A 13,814-nucleotide genomic window follows, 5' to 3' on the forward strand; every position below is an offset into this window, starting at 1 on the left:
ATAAAAATCAACCAAAGACAATTTGTTAATTTGACAAATCTGCACTTGATGTATTATACTTTAAAATTGCATTGGGGCGTACTTATTTCACTGTACAGCCTTACCTATGGATTGTTGGTCATTGACATGGTATGTTTACTCAGTGACACCCAGAGAAAATTAGCATTGTAGCTCTTATTGCATGCCTCAAACAACTATGAATTGAGCCACATTTATTGTTTGTTCTTAACTGACTTGCCTAGTTAAATAAATGTTTTGTTTTGGAGTCTGATAACTCTTGAGGACATTGGGGGAGGAAAAAATATATTGGATATTGAGATGACTGTTAGCTTATTTTATTGATCTCCAATCCTTAGGTAAAGCTGTACAGTGCAATATGAATGTTAATACACACAACAGGCTGACTGGGGAGGTTATTTCACAATCCCAGTCCTGCGGTAAGAGCTACAATGGTAATATTTGGTTAAACTCTTCAGTTGTGTTCTGTGTGTGTCACAGTAGACTGATATTAGAGGTCGACCGACTTATGAATTTCCCATGCCGATACCGATTTATTTGAGGACCAAAAAAAGCCGATACCGATTTAATCGGACGATTTTTACAAATGAATTTATAAAGAAAATATAGAGATTTTAAAATGTATTTGTAATAATGATAATTACAACAATACTGAATGAACTTATTTTAACTTCATATAATGCATCAATAAAATCATTTGAGCCTCAAATAAATAATGAAACATGTTCAATTTGGTTTAAATAATGCAAAAACAAAGTTTTGGAGAAGAAAGTAAAAGTGCAATATGTGGATGTAAAAAAGCTAACGTTTCACTTCCTTGCTCAGAACATGAGGACATATGAAAGCTGGTGGTTCATTTTAACAGGAGTATTCAAGATTCCCAGGTAAGAAGTTTTAGGTTGTAGTTATTATAGGAATCATAGGACAATTTCTCTCAAAACGATTTGTATTTCATAAACCTTTGACTATTGGATGTTCTTATAGGCACTTTAGTATTGCCAGTGTAACAGTATAGCTTCCGTCCCTCTCCTCGCCCCTACCTGGGCTCGAACCAGGAACACATTGACAACAGCCACCCTCGACGCAGCGTTACCCATGCAGAGCAAGGGGAACAACTACTCCAAGTCTCAGATCGAGTGATGTTTGAAATGCTATTAGCGCGCACCCCGCTAACTAGCTAGCCATTTCACATTGGTTACACCAGCCTAATCTCGGGAGTTGATAGGCTTGAAGTCATAAACAGTGCAATGCTTGAAGCATTGCGAAGAGCTGCTAGCAAACGCATGAAATTGCTTTTTGAATGAATGCTTTCGAGTCAGCTGGTTCCTACCATCGCTCAGTCAGACTGCTCTATCAAATCATAGACTTTATTATAACATAATAACACACAAATACATTGGTCATTAAAATGGTAGAATCCGGAAACTATCATCTTTGAAAACAAAACGTTTATTATTTTAGTGAAATACAGCACCGTTTTGTATTTTATCTAATGGATGGCATCCCTAAGTCTAAATATTGCTGTTACATTGTACAACCTTCAATGTTATGTCATAATTATGTACAATTCTGGCAAATTAATTACGGCCTTTGTTAGGAATAAATGGACTTCACACAGTTTGCAATGAGCCAGGCGGCCCAAACTGCTGCATATACCCTGACACTGCTTACATGGAACGCAAGAGAAGTGACACAATTTGCCTAGTTATAAGAACTTCATGTTAGCAGGCAATATTAACTAAATATGCAGGTTTAAAAATATATACTTGTGTATTGATTTTAAAGAAAGGCATTGATGTTTATGGTTAGGTACATTGGTGCAATGACAGTGCTTTTTTCGCAAATGTGCTTAAATCTTCACCCGTTTGTCGAAGTGGGCTGTGATTCAATGAGAAATTAACAGGCACCGCATCGATTATATGCAACACAGGACACGCTAGATAAACTAGTAATATCATCAACCAGGTGTATTTAACTAGTGATTGTGTTAAGATTGATTGTTTTTTATAAGAAAAGTTTAATGCTAGCTAGCAACTTACCGTGGTTTTTTGCTGCCCTTGCGTAACAGGTAGTCAGCCTGCCATGCAGGCTCCTCGCGTAATCAGGTGGTTAGAGCGTTGGACTAGTTAACTGTAAGGTTGCAAGATTGAATCCCCCGAGTTGACAAGGTAAAAATCTGTCGTTCTGCCCCTGAACAAGGCAGTTAACCCACTGTTCCTAGGCCGTCATTGAAAATAAGAATGTATTCTTAACTGACTTACCTAGTTAAATAAAAATCGGCAAATCTGTGTCCAAAAATGTCGATTACCGATTGGTATGAGAACTTGAAATTTGCCCTAATTAATCTGCCATTCCGATCTAATCGGTCGACCTCTAACTGATACCCCATTTCATTGCTTCACATTACAACCTTGTTTAACATTATCTAGTCTAAATATGGCATGATTCCACCAATTGTAACCTTCTACATCACTTTCAAAGAGGTACTTTTTATTTTTAAGGCTAACCGCAAAGTGCACTATTGTGCCTAATCCTTATTGTGGCTAGCTACTCAACCCAGTCAAGTCGAGCCTCACTAGCCAGGTGACACTAGCTGGCTGTTTATAATGTTAGCTTTGGGCAACAGGGTTAAGTAGCTGGCTTGCTGTTTATTTTCATGAACTGAAGTTACATTTCAATAGGAAACAAGTGGCTACCTAGCTAATAGTTACTAACAAGGATTCCTAAATCATTGCTAAGAATAGTGAAAATGACTGCAGTTTCTTCTTTTCAGGCTGGTTGTATTGGCGCTAGCTTTGTACTAAGCTAGCTATCTACCCCAGAAGTTGCGGTCGAACAAATAATGCTTTATTACCAACGCGGTATTATAAACGCACAGTTCGTGGCTTGTTTTTGCTTGTTTGCTGACTTTTTTTGTACAGCTTCGACAGTGCTACTGATAGTGTGGCGCTAGGCTTCCATGTGCAAATTCAGAACACACAACATTTTATAATAGAACTCTTATTTGATGTTTCAAATTTAAAGCTTATTTAACGTGTCATAGGTCAAAGAACACTTAGTGTTATTGTCAATCTTTTTTGACACACAAAGACCCAAACGGTGTTCCATAGTATGCTGTGAAGCTAATAGCAGTGACGCTATTTCTGTGTAACTACGGTAGGGCAACATCTGAACAATGGCGCACTTGGTAACGTTAGTGTGTACCGATGCTTGACCAGTCGCGAAAGCCAACATCACCCACGACAGAGAACAGTTGATTGTCAAGTGCAATGAATTCCATTATCTTGGGGTTGATGGGTTTCACCTTTGAGTTGTCTCGCTGTTACTCTTTCAAATGACTGCTAGACTTGTTGACTGCTCGAGCCACACAGCAGACATTGTGGGCTAGGTTAGGAATGCTGTGTTGTACATATAGCACAATTTTACGTGGCGTCATTACGTTATATAGGTATGCACGCCAACTTTGACAACGTGCATGTTCAATTCTACATACTCAAGTGTTTAGCGATCATCTTCCTTCATTCTTAAACTTTTAAATCTGCATTTTCACTCTTTCCTTTGTTTCTCTCTGTCCCCCTCTGCAGTATCTTTTGCCTTATCCACCTTCCTCTTTCTGGGCCTTGTGGTTTGGCAAACTTAATCTACTCTACCCATGAGCCCCTGCAAATAGGGCTCCACCTTTGACCTTGGCCTGACCTCTCACCTCTTCTCCAAAGCCACACCCCTTGGCGAAGGTGTGTATATCTCTGCTCTCTTGCTCTTTCTATTTAGTGTTGCACAGAAATACTGAGAATCCTCTACTTTTTCAATACAAAAAAGCCTCCTGTTCGTTACTAGAATTTGTTACGTTCGGTACTTCTGTCAAATGTGTTTCATGTGAGTCTGTTTCAGTGCAGCCCCTTTATAGCACGAAGAGGAAAGTACCTGCTCCACTTACTCATTCATTGCTCGAGCTGTCTGGCCTGCTTTGTTAGCACCCCACGCATGCTGCACTGAAGTTAACACACTTGAATAATGCAACACGAAATGTTGAAAATGTTCATTACTGTTCGCAATACCACGTCCATACAGGTGAGAATACTTTACAATGCAAGATGATACCAGTATCTTCCAGCTATAATTGTACTAGGCTAACTTTCCCTGCTAGCTTACAGCTGTCGCAAACATCAATTCACTGACCTAGGACTTTGTTTGTGGTAATATGCAAACAATAATGCAACATATGCAGCTTTTTAAAACTGATTGTCACCAACAATGTTACTAATTCACTTAGTCTCCCTCCCATCTGGGTTCCACTAGATTCATAGCCAGAGTCATATTCTCACTCACAAATTACATTACTTTATTATAAAATGGTGTCTTCTATACAAATGTTGTTGATAAGTTGCCAATAAAAATTCCTCTCTAGCCCCATGAAATCAGCTAAAATAAGTTCAACTCAGTGCATGCACACACTACTGTTGAATAATATGCAATCGACTATATTGTGAATAGATCTAGGCTACATCTTGATTTACCCAGTTTATCAATAGAGATTTACCATTCAAATTATTACCGTTTGTTTTTACCGAAGTCAAATTGATTATGATAGTCATTTATGAATCAATCATACAGTCTTTAAACTATTGACTTAACATTTTTCAATTGTGATGATATTGAACTCAAAAGATGCCCAGTGATTGAACAGAGCAGTAGCTGTGTTTCTCTCTGGCTCAAATGCTATTCTGTGACCGGCTCATACATTGTTTTGGAATCGCGTATCGTGATAAACCCCATTTTCAACAGGGTGTGTGTGTGGGGGGTTCTCTTTAGTGTGTGTGTGTAACATGGCTCTCTGTAGAGTGTAGGAAAATGTTTGGGCAGTATCCAGATATCTTCATGCCGTCCTTTTCTCATCCCGGAAGTTAAGGTATTACTGGCTTAGTACTCCAGGGGGTGCCAAAAACATCTATTACAGAATGCTAACAAAATGACCATAAGTAGTAGTGAATTTCCATGGAGGCTACTAGCTAAATATGGTAATGAGTGCAAATTTTAAATAAACTAAAGTGATACATATTACATATACATACACCTTATTAATTATTCCACTTAATTAGATAAGAGCAAGTTAAACTTAGGGGTTGAGTTAACGCCGAACTCTGTTTTTTACACACAGGAAAAAGAATGCATAAGAAATATCTTGCTGCGTTTTTGTGAACACTGATTTAAAATCCTTATTTTAATTTCTGTTCGGGCATTACTCATTTTGTGCTTCAGTTGCACTTCTCTACTCTGAGAATTCACCAACCGGCATTCTATCAGCGGAATTTCTCTGACTGTGGTAGCTTCTTTTGTCCGTGTACAGCCAGCCTACTTTTCACCAGTAAAATACCAGATTCATTTTAAGTATGACATTAGAACATAGCCAGCTATATTTCCTATGATAAACATTAGACATATGGCCATGCATAGTTTTTGCTAAAAAGACCTTTGCTTTTTCATTGTAAGGTCATTCACCTGTGTGGCTGCCAGCCAAATAGTTCCACTTCCGTTGTCCTCTGAAAATGAAGCTATTTCCTGCCGAAAGGAAAACTATAGTTGCCCGTCCCTGATCACTTTATTGAAGCATAACACTGACTTTCAATATAAAATGTGACCCGTGTCAATACACAGCTTGACTCAACAGCTTCCCCTTTCCCCGTTGTGCTATTTACAAACACATGCGTGACTGTTCTGGGGAACTACAGTAATCTTAATGTACAATGTGACGGATGACATGAAGAAATACATCTGCTTTATCTCCTAACGAATTGCACAAGTTGACTGCAGGCATTTACTTAACTAGTTACAAATATAAAAATGTATTGAGAAACTTTTAATAGTTTTGACGGTATTGAAAAATACCCCGGTATACTGCCCAAGCCTAGTAGTGTGTATGGAGCAGTGTGTGTGTGTGCTCTCTGTAGAGTGTATGGAACAGTGTGAGAGCGCTGCGGCTCTCCTGGAGTCGGTGAGGGAGCAGGAGGTGCAGTTTGAACAGCTGACCAGAGCGCTGGAGGAGGAGAGGAGGAGAGTGAGCCTGCTCAGCCCCCCGTCCCGCCCCCTCCCCCACACACAGGTAACAGCCCAGCCCCCATCCATGTCTCCCCAGGGGAGATTTCCTAGGGCCGTTTCTAGATGCAGCGAAAAGACCAGGCATCCCTCATCTTTCCTTCTATCCATCCCTCCATCATCCAGTGATTGCTGTTATCACCCTCCATCCATCGCATCCAACCCCATAATCCATCCCTCCGTTCCTCCACTGGCGCTGTGAATTGTGTGGTACCTGTGCGTTGCATTTCAGCCCTTATCCTTTAACACACTCTGTGTGTTTACATATCTCTACAGCTTTAACAGGCCATGCATTTTCCATCACGTACCTCTGCATAACGCCGTCACTCACCACCACACTTACTGCACCCCCACACATTCACACAAAACCTTCATACCACCCTTGCATACCTTTTGCAGGCCTCTGTCATGTAATTACAGCTATTCTCATCTTTGCCCCAGCATGTTGTGGTCAGAACTGCATCTGAAATGCTGCAGTCAGTTCTCATGCATGCAGCCTCATACTACCACTAAGATCATCATTCTAAACGATACACCGTATCAACTAAAAGAGGAACTGCTTCAAGAACTCCGAATATGATTATGCCCTATGTTATGTAATCATGTGTTTGTCCACAGCAGTGAAGTCACTATGCTTTATCATGAATTTAGAGCTGTGATGGGATGTGGAGAAGCCTTTTTTAAATGTATTTATTTATTTATTTGACTGTTTAAACAGACTGATTGGGAAGGTGAAGTGGTTGCCTTTTTTTATTTTATAACTCATCCTAGCAGGGCTAATTGGTTTAAGGTTGTCCTGTCATTCTCTACCATGCTTATTCCGTGTGTTAAGTAATGTTTCATGACTGTCACTGGGTGGGTTTTGCCTCTCCCGGTTCAGGTGTCTTTGTTTATCTAATTTAAGTATAATGCCACATTTGGACAAAAACTTGGTGCTTAACACATTTACTGTTAACTAGTTAACAACCGCTTTAGAATGTGAAGGGAAATATGCATTTCCTCCCAGTGGCCGGCAGTGGGATGGAGCAAGATGGATTTTGCCCGGCATTTTGCTCATTTTCTTTTTGAACTTGATCTGTTACAAACAGTTGACTAAGTTTGAGTGCACGGGGGAAATGAGTTATTGCACAAGCGCACTTCACAGAGTAGGTGTTGTCCAACAGAAATATGCAAATGCATGCTAGAACGAGCCAATATGATCTCATTAGCTTTTTTATTTTATACATTTTTTATTTTACCTTTTATTTAACCAGGTAGGCAAGTTGAGAACAAGTTCTCATTTACAATTGCGACCTGGCCAAGATAAAGCAAAGCAGTTCGACAGATACAACGACAGAGTTACACATGGAGTAAAACAAACATACAATCAATAATACAGTATAAACAAGTCTATATACAATGTGAGCAAATGAGGTGAGAAGGGAGGTAAAGGCAAAAAAGGCCATGGTGGCAAAGTAAATACAATATAGCAAGTAAAACACTGGAATGGTAGTTTTGCAATGGAAGAATGTGCAAAGTAGAAATAAAAATAATGGGGTGCAAAGGAGCAAAATAAATTAATTAATTAAATACAGTTGGGAAAGAGGTAGTTTGGGCTAAATTATAGGTGGGCTATGTACAGGTGCAGTAATCTGTGAGCTGCTCTGACAGTTGGTGCTTAAAGCTAGTGAGGGAGATAAGTGTTTCCAGTTTCAGAGATTTTTGTAGTTCGTTCCAGTCATTGGCAGCAGAGAACTGGAAGGAGAGGCGGCCAAAGAAAGAATTGGTTTTGGGGGTGACTAGAGAGATATACCTGCTGGAGCTTGTGCTACAAGTGGGAGATGCTATAGTGACCAGCGAGCTGAGATAAGGGGGGACTTTACCTAGCAGGGTCTTGTAGATGACATGGAGCCAGTGGGTTTGGCAACGAGTATGAAGCGAGGGCCAGCCAACGAGAGCGTACAGGTCGCAATGGTGGGTAGTATATGGGGCTTTGGTGACAAAACGGATTGCACTGTGATAGACTGCATCCAATTTGTTGAGTAGGGTATTGGAGGCTATTTTGTAAATGACAACGCCAAAGTCGAGGATTGGTAGGATGGTCAGTTTTACAAGGGTATGTTTGGCAGCATGAGTGAAGGATGCTTTGTTGCGAAATAGGAAGCCAATTCTAGATTTAACTTTGGATTGGAGATGTTTGATATGGGTCTGGAAGGAGAGTTTACAGTCTACAGATTTGCTCCCATTGGAAACGACATTGGGGTCTATCTTGGGTTAGTTATAAAAGAATGAGTGAGTCTGCACTACAGCCACCTCTTTTTGTCCTCCATCCATCCTTCATTGAAGTGATCTAACGTGAAATGAGTGGTGGAAGAAGCAATGGTTTGGTCATTGATTACCTCAAAGGGAGAAGGAAAGGAAGGATACATTTTCAAAGTATTTGAATGTGGTAGATGACTGAGGTATTGAGAGAACATGGTCTCTTTGGTTGTCATGACTCCAGCAGTGTTCAAGTGGTTGTAGGGAGATGTAGCCTAGACTACAACCCAGTTGGATCCTCTATAATGTCTCTAAAGACGCCTGTGGATATGAGTGTTCTCTTGGTTGACGGTTTCTCTCTCCTCAGAACGGGCGTCTGGGGGATGCGGACATAGAACGACTGAAACTGAGTGAGGGATACATTAACGGGACACAGGTCTGTGTGTGACGCTCTGTGTGTGACGCTCTGTGTGTGACGCTCTGTGTGTGACGCTCTGTGTGTGACGCTCTGTGTGTGACGCTCTGTGTGTGACGCTCTGTGTGTGACGCTCTGTGTGTGACGCTCTGTGTGTGACGCTCTGTGTGTGACGCTCTGTGTGTGACGCTCTGTGTGTGACGCTCTGTGTGTGACGCTCTGTGTGTGACGCTCTGTGTGTGACGCTCTGTGTGTGACGCTCTGTGTGTGACGCTCTGTGTGTGACGCTCTGTGTGTGACGCTCTGTGTGTGACGCTCTGTGTTAACAGTACATGATGGTGGACCCAGCACATGGCTCTCTAGACGAGAGCTACACACCAGAAGGTGATTCCCAGGAAGTACACTCCGCCTTCTCAGACGATGGAACCAATGGACGGCGGGTAGGGAATGCGGTATAAACACACTTTGTACTGTAACTGAAAATAATTTCCTCCATGGATGACAAACAATTATCTACAACTTCCTGTCTCATGGTGATGTACTTCCTCTTCTGCAGATGAAGGTGATCACCTCACGTACTGTCCTGCCCTCTGATTCAATGTCCATTGACGGGGGAGTGTCCGTCTCGGGCATGGGCGGTTACAGTGCCACTCTGGACCGTTCCTACAGGCAGGGTGGAGGGGGGGACTACCCCACAGCCACGGTCCCCAGGAACTACCACTACGGTCCCGCGGGGGGTTACGACGACTACAGGAGTGCTCCGCCTTCTGAGGCCTACGCTAGCCTGAGCAGAGGCACACGCATGGACGACCGCTACAGGTCAGACCACTGCCACTGTCGTTAAAGTTTGTGAAAATGCCGAAGAGCACTGTAAAGAAAGAAAAATGCTAGCATTCCTTTGAAGATTTCCTATCTTTGGTATAATTGATATTCTGTCTCTCTCCAGACCTGCAGATGGGTACAGGACACTTGACTCTGGGTACCGTGCCCCCAGTAGACAGCAGCTGGACCCCTACGCAGCCCAGCCCCAGGTGGGGCGAGGGGTGAGGGGCATGGGAAGTGCCCTGGAGCTGGGGGGCATGCGCTACGCCCACCAGGGCCACTATGGTATGGAGGATGACCAGAGGAGTCTGGGATATGATGATGTGGAGTACAGTATGGCTCCTCCCACCATGCATCCAGGATACGGCACCATGCCACGACTAGGCCCAGGCCCAGGAGGACTGGACAGACGCAGGCTCAGGTAGACACACACCACTCGGATATGTATGTACAACACACACACACACACACCAATTAATTTGCATCTGATTTGTCCAATTTTCCCATAGGAGTTGTGAGGACACTTTGGAAGGGGACATGGGAGGAGTCGACACCTACACCTGGGGCGTCAACATGGAGAGAGGGAGTATGGCGTCATTGGACAGCACCCTGAGGAAGGGTCCGCCCACAACCTGGAGACAGCCGGAGCTCCCTGAGGTCATCGCCATGTTGAACTACAGGCTGGACCCGGTCAAAACCAACGCTGCTGCCTTCCTCCAGCACCTCACCTTCAAGAACGACAAGGTAACACACATACACACACACACAAACCTTGTATACCGCAAACACACAGATTTGTATTGAAATGATGGATATTACAAGTGTTAATGTACTGCTATCAGTGTTTTAGGATGGGTTTGGTGTGTGACCATGTTGGTTATGTAGGTGAAATCGGAGGTGCGTCGTTTAAAGGGGATCCCTTCTCTGGTCTCGTTGCTGGACAACCCCAAGAGGGATGTACACCACTCGGCTTGCGGGGCGCTCAAGAACATCTCGTACGGACCAGACCACGACAACAAGATCGCCATCAAGAACTGTGACGGCATCCCCGCCTTAGTCCGGCTACTGAGGAAGGCCAGAGACCAAGACCTCACTGACACCATTACAGGTAAATACTACTGTTCAGTCTCTCCAAGATTTCAAAGGGATTATTTTGTGCTGTATGCTTGCAAAAATGCTTGATTTTGCTGCGGCAATTCTGTAGTTTTGCATGGCAATATGCAATGACTTTTACCAATTTGTCGCGAAAATGCATAGACGGCAAAGTTTGGCTTGATTTTAACCATATGCGGCGATTTTGCGGTGAAGAGTTGAAATTACGAGTACTCTTTGTCTACTGCGGTGATGGCTCCGTTTTTATGTGTTAATATTGAGATTTGACTTTTTATGTGGAAATAGCCCTCGTAATATGCAGGAATTTGATTTGGCCCCAAAATTGTAATCATGGAATTCTGGAGGGACTGACTACTCTGTTACAGTACTAGTTATGGGACAGTAAAACAATACCGTGTAGTATTCCAACTCTATTTCAGCCTTATAACCTCTACTATAATTCCTTATTATTGGTCCCAACCAGAGAACTGAGAGTCATGAAGATGATGGACGCATCTCCCTCTTCTTCCTCAGGCACATTGTGGAACCTATCATCTCACGACTCGGTGAAGATGGAGATCGTGGACCACGCGTTACACGCCCTCTCAGACGAGGTGATGGTGCCACACTCTGGCTGGGAGAGAGGGAGTGACGGAGGGGAGGAGAGCCTCAAACCACGCCACCTGGAGTGGGAGACGGCCCTCACCAACACAGCTGGCTGTCTGAGGTACGTGGAGGAAGCGGACAGCAGGAGATGAATGGACAAAGGGAGTATGTATTGGATGTTGAACCCTAAACATTGTAACTATATATTTTTTGTTTTGTTCAGAAACGTGAGCTCAGAACGTAGTGAGGCCAGGCGGAAGCTGAGAGAGTGCGCAGGATTGGTGGACTCACTGATGTACATTGTCCAATCACAGATCAACCGCAAAGATGTGGACAACAAGGTGTTTAACCCAACCCATAGCTTCTAATTGATTGCTGATGAATTTTACTTACTGGAGTAATGACCCTTTGAAACCTCCCATCTCTGTGCAGTTGGTGGAGAACAGCGTTTGTCTGCTGAGGAATCTGTCCTATCAGGTTCACCGAGAGGTTCCCGGCTGCGAGCGCTACCAGGAGGCCGCACCTCTAAACCAGGGCCCCGCCCCCGGCTCCAACAAGGCCGGCTGCTTCGGCTCACGGAAGGGCAAAGGTCAGTAACTGGCCTGTAACCCCAAAAGGTCGATGCCCCCCCCCCCCCCCCCCCCCCCCCCGGAGATCTTATTAGCATAATAAAAACATCTGTTTGAGCTAGAGAGATCTGTTTTTCCCCCATTGGATGCATCTCAATCAGAGCTAGAGCTTGTCAGACCATGAGACATCCTGAAAATGGGTCTTTTCAAAAAATCGTCTGTGGCGTCCAAACCCCCACAAGCGTCTTGGGACTCGTCTGAAGTCAGTCGGTACAGAAGATCTGTCAAATTCTGTCTGTAGCGTCCAACAGTTTAAAGATGAGACTCTCATGAAAATGTTGGCCGTTTATCTCTAGGATGCCCACAGGCCTCGAGACTTGTCTGAAGGCCCCCTAGTACCACTGATGTCAGTATATATGGAGACTGTTTAATGGCAAAAATAAGGGTTTAAATACACTATTTTTCATGGTTCGGGCTAGGCCCCTTCGTTCCAGTGAAGGGAAATCGTAACATTACAGCATACAATATTCTAGACGATTCTGTGCTTCCAACTTTGTGGCTACAGTTTGGGGAAGGCCCTTTCCTGTTTCAGCATGACAATGCCGCGTACACAAAGCATGGTCTGTACTGAAATGGTTTGTCCATCTGTGTGGAACAACTTGACTGGCCTGCACAGAGCCCTGACCTCAACTCCATCAAACACCTTTGAGATTAATTGGAATGCCGACTGGGAGCCAGGCCTAATCGCCCAACATCTGTGCCCGACCTCACTAATGATCTTGGGGCTGAATGGAAGCAAGACCCCGCAGTAATGTGCCAACATCTAGTGGAAAGCCTTCCAAAAAAAGTAAAGGGGGGACCAACTCTATATTAATGCCTGTGATTTTGGAATGACATGTTCTACGAGCAGGGCTTAAACTCTTATGGGTTAAAGGCCATAGTTCTCTGTGGCTAGAGGTAGAACATTTCCCTTACCTCCCAGATCTAGGATCAGATCACCCTCTCCCCATTCCTCACTCATTAAAAGGGGTGTGAGATTTAGACTGACCTTAGATCTGTGGTTAGTGGAAACATAATCCTACTTTGTATGTGATGATTGGGTGCCATGGGCTGGGTTTTGCTCTTGTGGTGGTGATGGGTTTGTGCTTGTTGGTGGCTGGGTTACCATTTCAGTTTTTCACTCTCTCCTTCCCTCCCTCTGTCCTCCACCCATTCTCTTCTTGTGTTCCTGTCCTGTTTAGATGAGTGGTTTTCCAAAGGTAAGATTCTCTTCAGCTGCGTTTATGCAGGTTGCCCGATTCTGATCTTGTTTTTCACTAATTGGTCTTTTGACCAATCAGATCAGCGCTGAAAAATATCTGATGTGATTGGTCAAAAATATCAGAATTGTGCTGCCGTAAACGCAGCCTTCTTGGTGCTCTATTGTACTGTGGCCAAATAAGGGCTTTTCCTAACGCTGGCTGGTCTTAACATTGCCTTCACTGTAAAATGGGACGTGACAAATGGAGTGCATGCTGTTCAACTAGTGCATGATACCATGATGTTCTGAGGAGACTGCATCTATTAGAAAGGGCTGAGGTGGAACAGATTCAAATGCGCATAAAATGTATTTTTACATCTACCTCAATCAGAATGAGCTCTAGATCGTTTTGTCTTCTCATCCCCACTCATCATCCTCTCTCTCTCCAGGTAAGAAGGATGCGGATGACGGGAGTGTGGACCAGGTTGATATTCCGAAGAGGACAATGCCTGCCAAAGGTAAGTCAAAACACCATACGAAAACAGTGGACACAGAATCAGTTACTGAAATCCCTCTTGCCTACCAGGCTATGAGCTGCTGTTCCAGCCAGAGGTGGTGCGTGTGTACACATCGCTGCTGAGAGAGAGCCAGAACCCCTCAGTGCTGGAGGCCGCAGCCGGGGCTGTACAGAACCTGTGTGCCGGACGCTGGACTGTGAGTG

The 13,814-nt window shown here is 43.6% G+C and overlaps 1 protein-coding gene across 17 annotated transcripts in view; it reads left to right on the forward strand.

Moving 5' to 3' along the window:
- The window catches only part of LOC109880673 (catenin delta-1), a 43,667-nt gene that overhangs the window by 21,314 nt on the left and 8,539 nt on the right, over positions 1–13,814 (forward strand). For 4 of the 17 annotated variants that reach the window (XM_031797093.1, XM_031797100.1, XM_031797097.1 and 1 more), the window contains exons 3-16: positions 3,603–3,752; positions 5,967–6,118; positions 8,717–8,785; positions 9,094–9,216; positions 9,321–9,583; positions 9,711–10,007; positions 10,096–10,330; positions 10,472–10,694; positions 11,213–11,405; positions 11,508–11,625; positions 11,717–11,873; positions 13,095–13,112; positions 13,543–13,611; positions 13,680–13,807. In XM_031797093.1, coding sequence (XP_031652953.1) covers positions 5,972–6,118; positions 8,717–8,785; positions 9,094–9,216; positions 9,321–9,583; positions 9,711–10,007; positions 10,096–10,330; positions 10,472–10,694; positions 11,213–11,405; positions 11,508–11,625; positions 11,717–11,873; positions 13,095–13,112; positions 13,543–13,611; positions 13,680–13,807 — 2,040 coding nt within the window. In that variant the 5' untranslated portion in view covers positions 3,603–3,752; positions 5,967–5,971. The remainder of the gene's footprint in view (positions 1–3,602; positions 3,753–5,966; positions 6,119–8,716; positions 8,786–9,093; positions 9,217–9,320; positions 9,584–9,710; positions 10,008–10,095; positions 10,331–10,471; positions 10,695–11,212; positions 11,406–11,507; positions 11,626–11,716; positions 11,874–13,094; positions 13,113–13,542; positions 13,612–13,679; positions 13,808–13,814) is intronic. The other 13 variants (XM_031797098.1, XM_031797096.1, XM_031797101.1 and 10 more) reach the window with 8 other exon arrangements.

This window comes from Oncorhynchus kisutch, linkage group LG19, assembly GCF_002021735.2.
Source record: "Oncorhynchus kisutch isolate 150728-3 linkage group LG19, Okis_V2, whole genome shotgun sequence".
NCBI lineage: Eukaryota > Metazoa > Chordata > Actinopteri > Salmoniformes > Salmonidae > Oncorhynchus > Oncorhynchus kisutch.